Below are 20400 nucleotides of genomic sequence, written 5' to 3' on the forward strand. Positions count from 1 at the left end.
ATGATTATAATTTTATATATTCTATTAATACTTTTTTTTCTAAAATTACTTTTTTATATTTCTTTATACACATAATGAAGTTGCTTTAGAGGTAAGAGCTATGAGAGAGCTACAATAGCTTCTATACTTTCTGTAGTTTCCATAACAGTAATAGATATTTTTACTCGATTTTTACAAATTATTACAAATACAGAATGAAGTATTTTATGTGTACTGCACAACTAAGAAGAAGATTACTACGTTTTCCTTAAAAAAAAAACATTTAAGAAATATCAAACCGTTTTACGCTTCATACAATTGGAAAACCTGGATTTGACTATGCCATTTTGTAAATCGACCCGAAATAAGTCGAAAATGATGAATAAAATTTTTCGATATCTCGCGTCGTTTTCTAGATATCGATACTTGAAATTGGAATTTTTTTTTATTTAATATTTGTGTATATCAACCTAACCTAACATAACCTTCTCGTGGTGCACTTTGAGTGTAAAAAGTTCAAAAATGTGAATTTTTTACAGCCAAAATTGTCTAAAAAAATTTTCGTCGCGTGAGGATTATTATAGTTTTATTTTATTATTATTTTTTTCTTATAGGGGGGGGGGGCTTCGTGAGTTTGGAGAGGGGGGATTGGGGGCAGATAATTTCGGAGCGGTTAGGTTTGGAACGATTTTTCATTTTTCGTATTCGGTTGATTTTGTCATTAAAAATAGAATAAATGATGCAAAAATAATTGCTAAAGAACTTTTTTGGGATAATTGTGAAATACTACAGTAGTTTGGGATTTAAATTATAAAACAAACGAAAATGAATAACTTTTGAAAGCATTCAGAACGTACTTTTTGCTCGAAAGAGGATATTTTTACATTAAATTACTAATTAAATCTTCAAACTAACATTAAATATTTTTTTTATTTTATAAATAATGAAAAACAACCGACAATTCTTTATAAAAAACATCAAATTATTCATGTATTTATCGTATGTTAAGTTATAATCATCACAGAGTGATGAAAGTTATCAAAAATGGCACATTTTGTTATAAAAATCTGTTTTTTTTTAATATAATTTTGGAGTATCAGGTTAAATAATATAAAAATTAAATAAAAAATCTTTTGTTAATTAAATTACAAGATTCATATTGAATTTGAAGTGATAAAATATTCATTTGAAACGAAGTATTGAACGCCATCTGTTGAATAAAGCGAATTTTGAACTAAAGTTTGATTATAACTTTAAGTATTGATATCTCGAAAACGAAGCCTGATCAAAAAATTTCATTCTTCATTTTCGATTTATTTTGGCTCAATTAAGCCAAATCCGCTATTAAATTGTGGTATCTCGGAAATCGTACACTCCCCCGAATGGAAGTTTAAACTTTTATTGTTAGTGCTACAAAAAATTGAATCTTATGCCTGTTAATCATCGAGAAGAATGAATCGTGAGCGCAGACCCAAAGTAAAAATCATAATCATTAGGCAACAATAGTATTTCCACAGAGAAACTTTCATTCTAGATTATATTCATTGACTATAATTCTACTTATCGAAGATGATTGTGGAGTCAATGAATTTTAAACTAGTTTGTTGAATATTTCTGGTCATTTTAGAGTCCGCAATTCAAGATCTTGAAGTAAACATTAAAACGGACAAAATAAAAAAAATCATGTTACGTAATGAGGGAGAACTTTCCTCCGTCATCACATACTTTAAAAAAGGCTTGTCTGACTTCCCTGTTATTGATTTTTTCAATAAATCTTGCGTTTCTAATTCCTATAATTTTGAACTATCAATTTTCATAAAAAAATTGCATGCATAGTATGAGGGGATTCTTTAGATTGACAGCTCCTGGACTATAACGTGTGAAAAACGTCCTCCATAATAGGCATATATCTAAATAATTTCGCATAAAATTTTATTACAATATTGCCAGTAGATTTTGCAATATCGTAAAAATGTGTATGAATATTTTTTCTTCAACACCCTTATATATTAAATACGGATGGGAATTACGAAATTTTTTGACTAAACCAAGCCCCATTAATTTTCAATTTCTACTTTTTTTGGAACACTCTGTAGAAAGCGATACAATTTTGGAATAACCTTATGATATATTCACAACGATATTATATTCATTTATCTCTAATTTATGCAGATTACTTTGGTCTTCTACCACATATTGGGTAATGGAATCTAATTTATTTGTCTACTTACTTCAAATTAAACAATCCTCATTTATTATTATTAGAACAATTATTTAATAACAAATATAGATATTTCGTAAATTTGTACGTTTATTTACTTCTACAAGCCTATAATTTACAGAAGAAATTACACTAACGGACCGTAGGGTACATCTGGAATAATTTTTTATATCGATAAACCAGTACTTCACAATTATTATAATTTTATCGACATTATACTTATTTATTCAAATAATTTGGGATCGCTCCAAATAATATTGTCTGTCATGCAATAATTTCGAGAAATATTATCAGAAAATATCAAAGCTCTCACGGAGGCAATGAAAATACAACAAAAAATCTACCTACATCGTTATTTCTTTAATCAGTCTTTATGTTGTTTTGAAATCCGTTCGCTTCCCTTAAGTCTAAAGCGAAAACTTCTCCCTGGTAAATATGTGTAATCACTCTTTTTACCAGTAAATAAAATCCAACATTTTAGTAAACTCATTCTTATAAATTAGAAGGATTTCTCACTGAAAAATTGAGAACACCAAGTCCGTTTTATGGCAGATTTAGAACGTTCTTTCAACAAATTGATTTCTGTCCACCAATAGTTCATCCAATTGTCAGCTATAACATAGAACCCTAGTTGGTAACGACTCTAAATTGCGACAAAAGCCTAAATATGCACTTACTATGAACAAAATATAAAGCTTTAATAAGATTAAAGTTTTTCGAGAGTGCGGAAACTTACTAAAACTATCCAGAGACATATAAAGATGTCTCTAAATCGATCGTAGGGGTAGGAGTAGCCATCGCAACTGGTTCATAGAAACTTCATCTTCATCATTTATTTATTCAAAATACCCTTTGGTTCATTACATTAAAAAAGAACTCTACATTGCCAAATGACAAGACAATGGTATCTTTCTATGGATCTCATCCCAATTGGTATTAGTGTAAATGAAGAAGCGGACAGATGAGCGCGTAATGCAGCTACAGTTGAAAGTGACATGTGTTTCGAAATTGGTAAATTCGGATCTTAGTGGATTTTGATTGAAAAAATAATTTCACTATGGCAATCTCAGTGGACGAAAAGCAAATCAAAACTACGCGAAATGAAACCTTTTTATGAAAAGTGATTTTTTCCAATAACAGAAAACACCAAGTGACTATTTCTTGTCATCGACTAGGGCATACAAAATTTAGTCAAAGTTACCTGATAAAACGCGAAGAAAACCCAATATATGATCTATGTAATGTAACAAGTATCAGTGAAGTATGTCTTCCTAGAATGTCCACAGTACCACTATCTAACACATTTGACTGATAATATATTTAAAAATGATCAATGTATTCAATTGAATGTAGTTACCTACTGTTCCGTCGCTAATAACTTTCTACGGTCTTTCACATTTTTTATAAATGGCGAAAGCGCCTTTGATGTTTCCTTTTAGAACTTTTTATTATAACGGGCGGTTCATTTACAGTATTTCTCCTAAATAATTTTTGGGAAAGTCTATTTATTTTTTTATTTTGTTTATTTTTGTTCTAGAACATGATAAAATATTATTTAGGTATATAAATGATTTCTGTAAACGCCAAAAGTTTAGTTTTAAATAAATAAGGGTAAATAAATTAAGAACGTTCGAGATTATGTTTATGCATCCACCCAACGAATACAAAGAGTGTAAATAAATACGGAAAACGTAATATTATAAATGAAAAAAAATCAGTTCGCTATTAAAGATTATCTTAGTAACTGCTTTAAAAGAAATTTCTGTAAACATTGCTGTGGGGAATATGGATAAGGATATAGATATGGATAACGGGGGATTTATGAAAAAAAAAACAAATACTTCATCAATTGGGAGATTATTTTATTTCACTTAGTGTTTCGAGGATATGTCCTTACAATGGAGAGAACTGAAAGCCTACCTTCAACCTAAACATAATACATTTGGATTTTTTTATCCATTCTATACATAAACCTATACCTATTTTCATGGCCTATAGCTCGAACACCTTTTTTTTATTTTAGGGGTGGGGTGCGAGGAGCGCACGTGCATCGAGAGCTCAGGCACATTCAGAAAACATTACCTGTGTTGAACCCGAAAGATCGTTCGACGAGCGCACAAGAAAATTTGATCTGCTGAAGTGAGTGAGAGATGGTCAAAAATACTAACTTTTGAATAATTATTATTATTAAGACAAAACGATAAACCATCAACAACATCTAAGATTTTCCAAAATTAGCAAATATTCAATATTATATAAAATATTGAAGAAAAATTGATAGAAAAAATTAATTTTCCTAATAATGAGTGCATTTTTAGTCGAATTTTTTCATCTGTTTAAGCTACAATTCTTATTTTCGTCTCTCGAGCAATTGCTATGGGTCCGATTTGGATCAAAATTAGCATACATGGCTTTTTTGGCGGCGGATTCATGTTATTAGTGTTTGGTTGCAAACAAATGAATATTTGGGTCGCAGTGCAAAAAAGTGGTTTTTGACCTTTGCTCGCCTCTGCAGGTCAAACGAAAAGCGACTGAAAAATGAAATTTCACATGTAGGTTCAATTAGTTGCGAGATGATTTCCTGTCTAAGGTCGAAACTTTCCATCTCCACCCCTCTCCATTTTATGGTCGTTTTTGTTATATTTTTTTATTTTTTGGCCAGAAAAAATTTAACTAGAGGGTTCGAACTTCGCAGGCAAGTAGGGGTGATGTTGAAGAATTGTCTTTCTCAAGTTCAAAGTTTTCTTCTTCAGTTCTTCCAGCACAAAACGCCGGAAATCATTTTGATCGTTGTAATTGTTGAACTGGACCGCCTCCTATTTAATGAATAATACGAGTATGATCGTTGCTAGGGTGATTTTTTTACTTCCCATTTTCGAAATTTCTTGTCATTATGACAATTTTTTCTTTGTTGTCAATTGGAATTGAACAAGAGGGTTCGAGACCACTGGGTCTATTGAAATTATGAACTTTCATTCGAGAGAGAGAGTTAACTTGTGAAATGAAAAGTTATTGAGGAATAGCAAATTTTCCATATAAAGAAATAAGATTGAGAATTGATATCATTTCCAAGAAATTCATTTTATGGAAAGATTTGTTTGTGTATTGGTTAAATTCTTCATTCGACGAAAAATTCGACTTTCGTGATGGAGCTCTGCTGCTCACGGTTTTTTTATTATTAGGTTCAAAATAATTAATAATTACATATTTTGAATTTTCCACAAAAAAGCCTTCTAATTTTAGAATGGTTAGGTTATGTTAGGAGACTATGACTATTATCGCATTGATGAGGAAGTATTAATTCTTTGTTACACTTTTGTTAACTCTGTTATAAATTTTTCTTCTTTGGTTTACGGTAATAAACGTTTCAAGCTAAATACAGAGGTGGAATATGCCGTCTTTATACCTGCAAATGTGCGCTCGATGCAGCCTCCTATATAATCTGTGCCCTCGATTCCCGCATTCATTTTAGGAAATAATAAAATATATTCTTTAACAAGGATAAAATGTGTTTAAAGACGTTTCAAATTAGGAAACTTAACTTCCAAAATCATTTTAGAATAATTATTATAAAAGTACAATATCTTTGAAGAGAAGGATTTTTGCATTCAACATTCTCACAATTGCATTGTTGTAAACGATTTAGAAGCACTCAAATCATATTGCCAGCCTTATATGATCCGACCATTGACCATTTATCAAGATATGTGAATATCCAATAACAAAACTTAATTATTTTGAATTAATACATTTTCACTTTTTCAGTATATATACCCTTCCTCTATCCCTACAACTCTCCGTAAAAACCTTTAATAAAATTTAAAATAGTGCTGTAAGTTTCTTCAGCACGTGTATCGCTTTCTTTTTTACAGATTCAAATCTCCATAGGAGCCTTTCATTTTTTAAAATGGTGCTGTGAGTTTCTTCAGGACGTGTATCGCTTTCTCTTTTACAGATTCAACTACCTTACATGATTCCTCTTCAGGAAACAGAAATCGTGTGGCTCTCAGAGAGCATTAATAAGTGTTGATAGTATATCAATTTATATCTAGCAGCTACATATTTTTAATAAGTCTATATAAATCAAAGCCAAATTAAAATTAAAACAGTTCTTACTACTGTCGATTTTATCGGTTCGTCCAGATATATTCTTATTGTGTCAAAAGGTCAAAACATATCTGAAAGTTTCTTTAGTTAGCCGAAATATTTTTTAAAATTGGTCATCACTAAGTTGTATTAAAGGGGTCTTAAAACAACTCAATGGGGCTCTGCAACAATTTCCTCAGCTTCTTTTAATTCTTCCAGCACTCCAACATACGGAAGATCATCTATCACTACAATCGCTTATATTGGATCACAATTATAAAAGATTTATATATAATTATACCTTTTAAAACACTGTTTCAATAAAAATTATAGGTTAGAATTATGTATTTACATGCGAATGCGATTGAAATAAAGCGCTCCTCTTTGGCGGGAGCGTTCCTATTGTGAGGAAATGGCATGAGAACCTAGACAACAATAAATTTCGATTCCCTCGCATTCAATGACATCGATATCGCTCCAGACCTGAAGACCTGAGTATACTGGCCCATGTACGGGAATGACGTGAAACATTCTGCGGTTTTATTTATCAAATGTCAATCTTAATTTCACAATGTATCCAATCTATTTGAACCGGCTTTTGACAGTGGCGCCACCTATCGAATATTGGCGTACCCGTCACTCTTCTTCGAAAGGTGAACGCGGGATATTCTAGTTTCATAAGAAATTTCGTTGCTCTACTGCTACAAGTGACATTTTTCCGGCTTACTGATTTGTTTACAGTAGAGAGAAACATAACAATTGTAATAGAAGGTTTCGCGGTAATAGCCCTCGTTTGCTGTCTAGTATAGTTCCCAATATGCTGAGAATAATTTATAGTAGGGTTTCTTCCAGGTGTCGCAAACATTGGTGTTAGTGGGTAACAAAAAAAGGGTCTAGTGTACAGGGTCTAATTTCATCAACAACGAATGCTATTTCTGTCTACTTTCAATTCTCCTTTCCATTATGTGCCTTAATTGAGATGATTTTTGTTTCACTATTTGTTCAAGTAAGACAACACAGAAAATGACTTGGTGGAAAATGATTTCAGACAAATTAAGAGGTAGAGACAAACGTGTATTTTGAGGAGATTCAAAAACATTATTTTTCTTATTGATTTGGAAAATTAGGCATTCCCTGGATTTAATGTGTAGAATTAAAAAGATATTATGTTGAAAAATATATTATTGTTCACAGTAAAATAACTTTTCTTTGGAATGTCACTCTTCCATCGAATCGTATGTATCTATATCCTATTCTACAAAAAAATTATATGCAACTCGCACTTATTAAAACTGATATTATAATATATTAAACTGTTCTTGTAAATCTTTAACACGCAATAAGCTATTTTCAATTCGAGCAAATATTCTTTATGTGTCAATAATTATTTCAAAGTTATTACAACTGTTATCGCATGCCATCCATTATAATTAATCGTTTGAAAATAGTCAAATATTTGCAGAATTATTACTAGTTGATTGCTTCTCACCTTTCATAGACGACATTCAATAATTTCAAAAAGAATGAACGGGGAAAGGATAGGTTTGTTTATTTAATTTTTTTTAAACAAAAAAATCTAATCAATAATCAATATATTTCTCTATTCTTTTCATCAATAGATCTGGTGGTCAATTTCTTTTTAGCGTTGTTCTAATATTCAGGTTCATAGAATGGATAGACGTTTGATTATACCATATCACATTCATATCCTCTTCATACCAGAGACTTATTTGAGCTTTTCCAACGCAATACTTCAAGCAAAATTTCCTCAGAAAGTAACAAATTTAAAATTGAAAGCGTGGCTTCTTCGTCTAGATCACGTGCTTGAGAAACAGAGTTTTTCATTACAATATTATATTTTCTGGTGAGATATGAAGGATGAATTTCCGTTTATCACCATCTTTTTTCTTAACTGTTTTTAAGTCATTTTCCTTTTCCATATTCTTCGAGACACTGTTTTCATTAGCATTGTCCGCCTCCTAGTTTTTCGAAATTTCGGAGGTACTGTCATTTTCAGATTGCAAATACGTATCTTCTGGGATTTCACTAGGTTTTATTGGAAAACAAAGTTGGATGTTCATAATGCCTTAGTTTCTAATTGCATGAGAAGAGATGTTTCCATCCATACCACAAACAGACCCGTGTAAATTCTTTTGTTTATAAAGTTTTGTCTAATTTGTTCAATAAACTAATTTTAAAAATTATTTAGTTGGTTATTATTTCTACCCCAATTAAAATCTAGCAAAATTTAAAATTTGAAAAATTTAGTAGGTCGAAAGCCTAGTTTAACATTTATGTCACAACTTTCTGTGATGTTGTACTTCATGAATTTTTTAAATTAATTTTCTTGACTTTTGTATCACTATAAGAAGGGAAAAAATAAAATGACAAAACAGATATTTTTCAAAAAATTAAATCCCAGTTTTTGAGGGTTAAGATATGATACATTGGAATTGAGTAGATAAAATAAGCACAGATAGAATAACATAAAAAACGCAATTTTCAAAAATTTGTGGGTTATGTCCTATTAGAAATAAGAAACCCATATGTTCACTTGTAGTATAGGCAACTCTTTATACCTGAATTGGTTATATAAATTGCATACTTGAATAACTCATAAGTGTGAGGATCAATCGATATACATATAAAATAAAGTGTGTTTTTCCACCGCACAAACCACAACTTCGGATATTGGAATACGAAAAGTATATTTGACTTACCGGTTGCTGATCCAGAACTCGATAATTCAACTCCAACATTAGCTACACTAGCAGCTAATTTCCCAACTTGTTGCAAAACAGGAGACACGAACGTTGGTGTTTTTAACACTTTGTCATTCAATAAGTTGCTGATAACACTTTTTTTCACTTTATTAGGACTCTTTGTGGTATCCATAATGATGAACTAAATAAATACCAAATTAAAATCGCCTCGAAAACTGGAAACTTCCAATTAGTTTACGAAAATAAAAATAACGTTTTAGTCAGTTAAAACAATCCTACATTATAAATAAGACACTGCACAGATTAGAAACTTGAGTACATGTTTATTTATCACATTTAAAACATAAATTATTGCTTAAAATATCTAAATTTAAACGTTTCTAAACTTGCTAAAAGACACATTTAGTTTATGCGCGCACTATTTAAAATTCTTAGATTGTCACTTCATGGAAATTTATTGTGAAACTCTAATTATAGATGGCTCTACACAATCACAATGAAACTGCAGGTTAATTTAATATTATTCTTAATTCTCTTTTCAAAATAGTTTTCTAGAAATGAATCTTTCTGCTCACCTGCTGATAACGAAAGTGCCTACAAAAACGAAATACGTAATTCATGCTGAATTTCATACGTTCTACGCATTATTCGCATAGAAATTGCAATCTAAACAATGGGCACTTAATACATACCTGTGAACCAAAGGTTAAATATGTATTGACATCAAACATGCCATTAAGGCTTATTTGAAAATTCTATTTCACTAGTAAGTATCTTTTAAAAAATCCTCAAAGCTAAATTTTTTGTTCCGTTATTTTTTTGGCCGAGTATTTAAAGAATGAATACCTAAGTTCTTGAAACAATAATACAATATCAAATTACATTTTTTTTAAATATTTCACAATCTGATATTTATTACTGCTCCATGTGATGTAAAAATTGTAAATATATACGTATAACCGACTGCATATACACATCCATGTAAAATTCAACAAAAACATAACCTATAAATAAATACAAATGTCACTGTCAACATGACAATTAACTGTTATGGAGGGGCAATTCAGTATGAAATTATATCTATTTTTACAGATAACCATGAACGATTTAATCTTATATCTTGAGTGAATGTGTGTAATTATGTATTGCTTAAAATTGTGAACGAAGTTCGTGAAGTCCATTAAAGTTTCGGCGAATTTCATTTTGCAAATTACTGGTTACTGTAATTTCAAAGTTTTGATTAACTTTTCCTTCTTAAGCCATAACAACATTCACAATGGGAGAATCTAGTACTGTTAAAACGTATACTAGACATTTTCTAAAAATTATAGGTGCATTTTTGCAAATATTTTTCCATTGGTTATTTAGTTTAGTGTATAGTGGAAGTAAAATAAGTATGCCTCCAATCAATGATCTTCTTTTGTTGGAATCCGCAACATCTTTAGCGTACAAGATACGGACTAGAAAGGTATCCATTATTTTATTTTCAATGATTATAAAATATTTGTGTTATTGAAATGAAAGTCTCAAAAATAAGATGATCCAAATATTTGAATATAAATTGAGTGAACACATTCATCCTATCATTTGTTTGAATAAGTGAGTGAATAATGTGTTTTTTATTTGATTAAATTAGTTCTATATAGCCATCAACAATATAATTAAAGCTATTCAGTGAGTATTTGCTTCCTAAATTTGATCCACTTGAATTAATAGAGTAAAAAATACAGAGTTTAAATTGTAACTAAAGTTGATTTAAAAGTATATTTAATAAGTTTGTGAAGAATTAATAAAACGGCTTCAGTTATAACAAGTTGAGTAAAATGTAAATGGCAAATGTACAGATATATCTTTGAAATTTTATTTTTAAAACATATTTCCTCAAATCAAAGTGTAATAATTTTTCTATGTTCTCTTCCACCCACTTATTTTTTTCAATATTGTTCATATTTTTCTTCTACTTTCAATCCATATTTAATTCAATACTATCATCAGTACTTAATATTATGGTAATAAAATTCGAAATATGTTATATAAGTAATCTAAGTAAAAAGAACAAATCAAGTTTCTACATAAATATGGAATATTATTTGATAGCATCAGCTAATATAATTTATTGTTAATAAGCTGATACTATTTCTTAGATGACAGCAAATTGTAACTACTCATTTTTTATAAGAAATTAGTAAATAAAATATTAATTATTATTGAAACATATTTTCAGGAGTAATTTTCTGTACTTGCCTCTCTTTTACCTTATTCATATAGTTAACACAAATGCATTGAATTGGGAAGAAATTAAACTCTGTCAGTTGCCTTTTTGGGTGAAACTCCTTAGCACTGACATAAAGGTTGTATGCCTTGACTTACAAATTATTCAAATTGATTATTGAGATATTATAATGAGAAATGCTTCTCTTGTTCTAATCGACTAGCCATAATAAACAGATTGGTGGAAATTGATATTCTACATCTCAAAATTCTATGAAGATAAAAAATTATTTGGAATATATTCGAATGATTACAAAAAAGGAACTACTAAGTTGTCCATGTGATCTTTTTAACTTTAGTTTGTACATAGTTATTATTATACAGGGTGATTGATTAGGGTAATAGAAAAGTTCATTGCCTCCTTTTTCCTGTGGGATATCTTTTTTAAAATTTGAGGTATTCTTACAAAGTGCTCCAGAATGCTGAGCCATATCAAAGCTACATTTGTTCAAATTAAACACCCTATATTTTATTACATATTTGGAATCAGCTTGAGTTCAAAAACCTGTACAATGTAAGAGGAATTCAAGAATGAAGATCTGTTGCTGCTAGAGCAGTTGAGTAGTAGTAAAAATTTTGGAAAACTTTCGTTAATATTAATCAAACTTGATTGAATTAAAATACTTATATACACTATTTTTTCGGTTTTTTCAAATGAATTTTATGTGAAAATCGAAAAAATATCTTTTTTAATCGAGCATTCCCTATAACTAAAATTATTAGTTCTTGAGATATTTTGATTTTTCTGTGCAAAATAATGATTATGTACCTATATCAAATCATTTAACAATTAATTGCTAGTTGGGTATGATTTAATTGTGAAAAGTTGACATTTTATCATTGCTGTTTGGTACATTTTAATAGAAATTCAAGAATATAAATCTGTTGCCTCTGAAGCATTCGAATAGTAATGTCATAGTAAAAATTCTAGAAAATTATTTATTTTGTTAATATTCATTGAACCGGATTCAAGGTGAACTAAAATACTTAATACATCATTTTCTCTGTTTTTTTTAATGAAATGTGTAAGTATCGAAACATACAGCCAACATTCTTCTTTTTTTTTATCGAACATTCCCCATATTTAAAATTATTAGGTCTTGGGATATTTCGATTTTTCTGTGCAAAACAATGATCATGTCAATGACATGGTATGACATTAGGTAAATTATCGTTTTTTAATTTAGCAGTTTGGTATATTTCTTTGGGTATTTTGACAAATTAGAACTAGGACAAAAATGAATTTCTCTGGTGGTGAAATGATTGATATGATCTAGATATTGGAAAAATGCAATAAAAACGCCTTAATATCAGCAAGAGTATACCATGAAAGTTTTCCTGAAAGGCTGCAACCCTACAAAAGCAAACTTGGGGAAATTTATATATTGGTTCAATCGCACGGGATCAATTAATTATAAAAAGCATGAATGATTAAAAACTTGTGTGACAGAAGAAAATGAAATTAATGTTTTGCTGGTACTTAGTTACGGAAAACCCACAAACAAACGAAGAAGAACTGAGCTACTATCTAGTGTCTGAAGAATTTTTGACAAAAAAATGCACTCTTAACACATTTACTTGCAACAGGAATTAACTGCTTTGCAAAAAGTTAATCAACAGAGAGACTTTCATGGCTATGTTCTATTTGGAGATGGAGCCACATTTAATAAAAATGTTTATGTTAACAGGCAAAACTTTCAATATTCATCAAATAATCCATATCATTTAGTGACATACTAGATGGTCGTTGAATGTGCAGGGAGGTATTGTTGGTGAATATGGAGTAGGACCATATATTTGTGAGGAACATTCAAATACTGAGATGTATTTAGATTTTCTAGTAAATCAATTATCTCTTTTATTGGAAGAAGTTCCACTTCTTATATGTCAAAAGATGTGGTTTTTGCATGATGGTGCGCCTGCTCACGCTATTTATATAATTAATATTTCCTGGAAGATTAATCAGAAGAAATGGTTTAGTACAGTGGCCACCAGGGTCACCAGATTTTAATAAAATGGACATATTTGTTCTGGGGCCACATTAAGAATTAAGTGTACAGAATACCCTCAACAACAAGGGATGACATGTTGGAGAGAATACAGAATGAGTTTCGGAATGTTTATATAGAAATGACTCGTCATGTGAGTAACTCTTTCAATTATCGCTTTCAAGAGAGGTCATTTCGAACACCTATTGTGAAAATCGAGAGTTGTATGTATACTGTAGTAAATAGGATAGATTTTTTTTATTCCGTTCCTGTAATTTATTTGTAATTTCGTTTTTTTTTGTATTTGTAATACAAACAACAATGATAAAATGTCAGCTTTTTACAAATCAAAGAAAACTCAAAATTAATTGTTAAATGATTTGATATTGGTAAATAATCATTGTTAGGCACAGAAAAATCAAAATATCTCAAGAATTAATAATTTTAGGTTGGGAGAATACTCGATAAGAGAGAAATATGTTGGTAGTACAGGGTGATTCATCAGTAAAAACCTAGAAAATAATGCATTGGTATTTTGATTCATCCTGTATCAGATTCAATGAATATTAACAAAATAAATAATTTGCCAGAATTTTTGGTTATAACTTTTGAAATACCCCGTTGAACACATCATAACTTTAAATTATTGTAATGAGGAAGTCAAGCTGATTCCATATATCCAATAAAATATTGAATGTTCCATTTTAAACAATGTTCAATTGACATGGCACAGCATTCTGGAACATCCTGTAAAATTGTTAATAATTTTAAGAAGTGAAGACTAGTGATTGCTATAACGGGAGGGTCCCGTAGCCGTTCGTACTCTTCTTAGTTTTAGAGCGTTTTTCTATGTTTTTTGATGCGTGGAATCGATTTATTGAGGGTGCCGAGCCCAAGTCGAGTAATTTTTTATGAACAATTTAATTATTTATAAAGCTATAATTCTTAAATAAAGAGATATATGAAAAAAGTTTCAAATAAAAAAGATTTATTATAAAAAGATCTACAAAAAAGGTCTTTGTAATTTTTGCAAAAAAACAATGTTTAAAAAGTTTTCGTTAATATAATGCAAAATTATTGCAAATTTAACGTTTTTTCTCACTTTATCGTTTATTACTTGGATCCTACATGACGTAGAATGATTTAAAGCATTTTAAACGTTAAAGTTTAAGCTTCAAAATGAGAAATGGTTGACCTTCTAAATATCAACTGTTAAAAAGTTACAGAAGTTTAAATGTATAAATTTAATATCATACTATAACACTAATAAACAAATTACGGTGTTTTTTTCATGAAAATTTATACATTCAAATTTCTGTAACTTTCTAAAATATAATATGTAAAAGGTCTGCCCCATCTCATTTTGAAGCTTAAACTTTGACGTTTGCAATGAGCTGCTTCAAATATTTCTACGTGATGTAGGAACCACGTAATATATGATAAAGTAAGAAAAAGCGTCAATTTTGCATTATATTGACTATAACTATTTAAAACAAATATTTTTTATACGTAACCTTTTTCCATATATCTCTGTGTTTAAGAGTTATAGCTTTATAAACAATTAAATTGATTATAATAAATTACTTGACCGGATTTGGGCTTGGCACCCTCGAAAAATCAATTCTGTGTATCAAAAAACATGAAAAACGCTCGGGAGTATGAAACCTAACTGCCGTACTAAACCAGTTTATTAGTCCTTCCGTTTTTATCAATCTTCTATGTTACGTTTGCAAATAGTTTTTCTGGGGTTACTTATTTTATGTATTATCATTGTATACATTATTATATATAGATAGATAAGTGTAATAATATAATATACAATTAAACTTATCCTTATCATTGTTAAAAACCAGTACCCATAATGAAATGGAATGTTTAAACAATAACAATGTGTCTATTTGAAATGTGTTTTACATCATAGAAAAATACAAAAAATATAAACAGCTGATAATAAAATTATTGAATAATATTTTTATCCTTGAAATGGGTATATGACATAATATGTATTTAATTATATTAATTTAGTAATCAACAGAAACATGATTCTCAAATCATTTCAAATGTACAAGATTTTCATTAGAAAATATTCGATTTATCTACTTTAATTTAGTTGGTACATCGTGCAAAAAATTATCTAATTTTTGCAGTTGTCTTTCTCAAAATTAACATATGTGTTCCTACCTTTCATGATAATCTAAGTAAGGTTGCTGAATTTTCACAAATCATCATCTACAAAATTGAATTTGATTAAAGTTTGGTTTATGCCTCCAAAATTAAAAATTAACATTGAATAAATGAATTAAATTAGATACTAGTTGAGAGACATTGAAATGGTACTTGTATTTCATGCAGGAAATTAACAGTAAATTCATATTAAAATTCAACTAAGAGTTCGCCAACTTTTAACTTAGTAGTTTAATCCCTTAACTTTATGAGGCTATGTGCACAGAATGGTCAGTCAGAAATATTCGTGTTATTGCACCGTTTTCCACCGTGGTGCTTTATTTTTAAAACTTCTTCTTCGTAGTCGCCTGTTTTATCTTCGATATCCTTGCCTCCTATCTTGCTTTAAGGTTGTCGCTCCACCTATTTCTCTGTCGGCCGGTACTCCTTCGGCCAAATGGGGATTTATCACGCGCTATGTTGTCCATACGACTTATGTGCTCGTTCCATTCTTTCTTTCTTGATAGAACCCATTCGTTGACGTCATCTATTTTGCACAATCTTCGGATGTTCTCACTTCTTTCCCTGTTCATTCTTTTGGTTTTCGCCGTTTCTGGCCGTGTCTCTGCGGTGTAGGTCATTATGGGTCTATTTTGAAAACTAATACCAAAAAAATAGGAAGAAGCACTGTCTGAAAGACAGCAATGTCCTTTAGACGATGGTACACTGCTAGACATTGTCAGAAGCTTTCCAAATTAGTATGATAAAAAGAATTTCTATTGGTTTACCAGTAATAATTTAGTTTAGTTTAATGTTAACTACAATTTTGTATACATAAACCAAGTTCAGTTCAGTTATTGTATTATTTGTTATTTGTCTAATGTAACGATGTAATGTAATGTAATGAAACGACATTCAACATGAAGCAGACAATGTGCCATGCAGTTCACGACTTGACATGTCTATAGCACCAGAGTCCGAAGAGGAAGATTAACAGATTGATTCCCCAAAGAAGTTCAGCTTATTGCTTCATGAAATATCTCGTACTTCGATTCGATGCCATTTTTATTGCGTGGAAGATGCAATTCTAGATAGACATCTAGTTACTTTTGGCTTAACCAAACTGTTAATCAGGCTACAAGAGATATAATTATTGACAGGGATTCACTGACTACTTTTTTTTCTTCGTTACTTACTTAGGTTTGCTATTCTCATTTTTAAATTGGTCACAAAATATTGAACAAAAATTGAGGTTAGAAATTTATTTACTTTTACTAATGGAATTTTTGTCAAGGCAGCTTCTTGTCGTTACATCATGGATGCCACTAACAAAAATTTCATTAGTAAAAATGAACAAAATCCTTATCTCAAATTTTTAAGCTTGAAGGACAGGTTGGTTGTGACGCCAAAAGTAACTAGACATTTCCTTAGAATTGCAACTTGCACGCAATAAAAACTGCACGAAATGGATAATGTTGCAAGGTGCGAGATCTTATATGAAACAATCAGCTGGACTTCTTAAGACCGCTTGACATGATGCAATACAATGTGCAATGCAATGCAAGACGCAATATTTTTTATCAAAATCATGCGCAGATGAAGTTCATCTGATTGTTTCATCCAAGATCTTTACATTATCGGATTAACAGATCAGCTGACTTTCGTAAAACTTAGATCTTCGTTATTTTAATTGTTAAACTAGGTACAAAATATTAGATAAAATTTGAGGTTAGGAATATGTTTACTATCACTGTTTACAGAGTTTCACATGCAATTTCTTGCACGTTTATTGTATTATGTCAAGCGGCCTATATGCGCATGTTTTTGATTAAGAAATATTATGACTTGTATTGCACATTGTATTACATCATGTCAAGTGGCTTTTAGTGGTAGCCATAATGCAATGGCAAGAGACTTGCATAATGTCAAGCGACGTGCAATATTCATTCTCTCATTCAGAGAAATCTATTTATTTTTGATTTAACAAAAAATTGCATGTCAATCAATTTAGCTGATTGATTGAAGTACTTTTATAAAACTAACATTAAGGTAATATCACCATAGCCAGACAGTGTACTTATATCTGACACTTTCTAGTTTGATCCTCAAAATTAAGAAAACTATCATTGTCTCCATCTATATGTTAATAGGTAAATTAGAAATAGGAATCTTGTCATGTATTTACGTGTGAAACAACTAACTTTTCGTCATTTAATGGATTAAACAAGACATGTTTGGGTTGATGTTAGGTAAATCGTGATATTTATATGAATTTCAATAAGATTTTTCTATGATCAATACTGTTATATACAAACTTTTTAGTTTTTTGTATCTTTTTTTTTTTAAATGAAGGGATGAGTTGACTTTGGTACATATATTTTTAATTCGTATCAGTGGTTGTCGTAACGGTTGTATTTCTGCAAACATTTTGAATATACCTTTGTTCACGTATTGTAGTACAGTAGTCGGATTTATTCATTCTAATATTCGAATTTTTGGAGAAATTAATTTTTTATCGACATCCCACTCCATTCGAGAAATTCAATAAAACCTCGAAATTGATTCGAATTCTTCCTCTACCTATTCATATTCCAAATAAAAGTAAATTTTAGTACATTTGTGGTGATTTTATATCTTTATATTCACTAATAAGTTTTTCTTTGCTTTTTTTATTGTGCTCACAAAAATTCCAGTTATCTTAATGGATTTTCTTTTGTTTTAAGCAAATTCTTTAGGACACTTTTTAAATAAATTCGTATTTTCTATTTATTTGGGGAACAGAACGAATAGAATAGAAAATACGAATATGAAAAGGGTCATACAAAAGTCGGGCCCCACGTTGGGCGCCAATTTTATAACCTTAATTTCCCCGACAGGAGACTCTTCCTGAGGAAGTTGTATTTGACCTCAGTTGAAGTATATAAATAACTGCTACTTAGATGGGGTGAACAATATTAAATTGGACGCCACTAGCTTTTTAACGAACAATGTTAAAAAATAATAAAAAAAAGGCGAAAACAATGAAAACACCTTATGAATTAAATTGAAATTAAAATTAAACAATATAAAACTATTCCCGGACACGATTATACAAATTAATATTTATTGCTAAAAACAATAAAAAAAAGTTTCAGCAATGAATAAATTTATTGGAAAAATAGCAAATTCGCATTAACTGCGTATCCAAAGAACCACTACAAACAAAAGCAGTTATAAATTAAAAATAACTGAGACTCATTTATATATCAAAGATTAGAATTTATCTATGGAAATCCGGGATTTTTGTAGCAATCAACTCAACAATTATTTCTATGTCGCCTTCAAATCTATTTTCTGGGAAACACATTATTTAGGTATTACCTTACCACACACGTATAGTGAGGTGGGACACCATCTTGTTGTAGCCAAATATTGTCGTTTAGGATATTGTTATCGTAAGAAGATTTCTTATTATTAAGTTTCTTTTAAATGTAATTGAAATTACTTATTTGGATTTGGAAATATCCGAGCCAACTCAGGTATAATACTATTTTCCAGTAAATCTAAATACGCCGGACCATTTAAGTTACACTCAATGAAAAAGGGATCAATTATTTTGGGGCCAATTATTCTAGCCGCTATACTCAGTTTATCGGGATATTGGATGTATGATTCACGCATCCAACGAGGATTGTTACGTGACCAGCATCTACAATTATGCCAATTTACGTTTCCATTAATAGAATAAGTGCCCTCATCGCAAAATATAACATAACTTGAAAAATTTGGACTGTTTTGATTAAACAATTTTCTATCATTAGGTCTGCAAACTCTTCACGTCTATCAAAATCGTCTCTGACAACTCTTGAACCAACGTTACTTTGGATGGATGGAATTTATTATCACGTAAAATTAACCCATGTTTGCGAAATATCAAGTTTCCTGCCTATTTGTCTAGTATTCAATTGTAAATCGTCTTCTAACAGGACACAAACATCTAAATATTTGTTTTCAGTTGATGCAGTTTTTCTGCGCCCTGATTTGGATAAATCTTTTACTGAACCAGTTTAGTTAAACTTTCTTAGTGACAATAGATCTTGTTATGGGATTTCGGTTAGGATAGAAATTATTAAAGATATTACACGTTTCTTGTTGACTTTTACGCCTATCACTGTATCCTAATATCATTAAAATATCAATTCGTTCTTTTTCAGATAAACGATCCTTTGTGTCTTTCAGTAAACTCCAACTATAATAATTTATTCAAACGTCAAATTTGTTATTGTAACAGTCATAGCCACCTACGAGGATGTATTGATATCTAGTTAGCCTAGAGCAGTTCCATGCATAAACAAAATATTCCGTTACCATAGCAACGAACAATAACTTATTAGAAGTGTCAGTGTAAAGTTTGACGTCAAAAAAGTAAATCAGAGTTACGCAATAAATTAACAGAAAATAGATGACCACCGAAATTGTGAAAATCGAAAAATTGGAGTATCAAGCCATCATCAAGTACCTGTATTTAAAAGGGTTAAGAGGTAAGTAGATTTACGAAGATAAGCCTAATACCCTTGGTGGTCCGTATGCGACCGTGAAAAATTGGACTGCAAGCTTCAAAAGAGGTAAATTTTTAAGATGATGAATTGGACTAAAACGAATATCTGAAGCACTGAATATTTCATACGAAAGCGTTCATCATATAGTTCACGTCAATTTGACATGAGAAAAATTGCTGCAAAATGGATCCCCAAATGTTTGAATGTTGACCAAAAGCGTGCAAGGGTAGAAGTACCGCGTTCGACCTGTGCTCGATTTGAAAACGATGTAGACTTCTCAAACCGAATTGTTATTATGGATGAAATTTGGGTACATTTCTACAATCCAGAAACAAAGTCTCCAAGACCTAAAAGTTTCGTGTCCAAAAATTTGCTTCAGTTTTTTGGGATAATCATGATAATCATGATTGATTTTTTGGATAAGGGTAGAA

General features: G+C 30.3%; 2 protein-coding genes across 2 annotated transcripts in view; one reads left to right on the forward strand and one right to left on the reverse strand.

Annotated features, from left to right (window-relative positions):
- The window catches only part of LOC130452717 (cytochrome b5 reductase 4), a 230319-nt gene extending 220317 nt beyond the window's left edge, over positions 1-10002 (reverse strand). Inside the window, exons 1-2 of the mRNA XM_056792131.1 lie at positions 9702-10002; positions 9007-9603 (exon numbers count right to left, since the gene is read on the reverse strand). Of these exons, the coding sequence (XP_056648109.1) occupies positions 9007-9181 (175 nt within the window). The 5' untranslated portion in view covers positions 9182-9603; positions 9702-10002. The remainder of the gene's footprint in view (positions 1-9006; positions 9604-9701) is intronic.
- Positions 10003-10034: 32 nt separating this feature from the next.
- Positions 10035-20400, forward strand: part of LOC130452719 (fatty-acid amide hydrolase 2) — a 63135-nt gene continuing 52769 nt past the window's right edge. Inside the window, exon 1 of the mRNA XM_056792133.1 lies at positions 10035-10477. Coding sequence (XP_056648111.1) covers positions 10286-10477 — 192 coding nt within the window. The 5' untranslated portion in view covers positions 10035-10285. The remainder of the gene's footprint in view (positions 10478-20400) is intronic.

This window comes from Diorhabda sublineata, chromosome 2, assembly GCF_026230105.1.
Source record: "Diorhabda sublineata isolate icDioSubl1.1 chromosome 2, icDioSubl1.1, whole genome shotgun sequence".
Lineage (NCBI taxonomy): Eukaryota > Metazoa > Arthropoda > Insecta > Coleoptera > Chrysomelidae > Diorhabda > Diorhabda sublineata.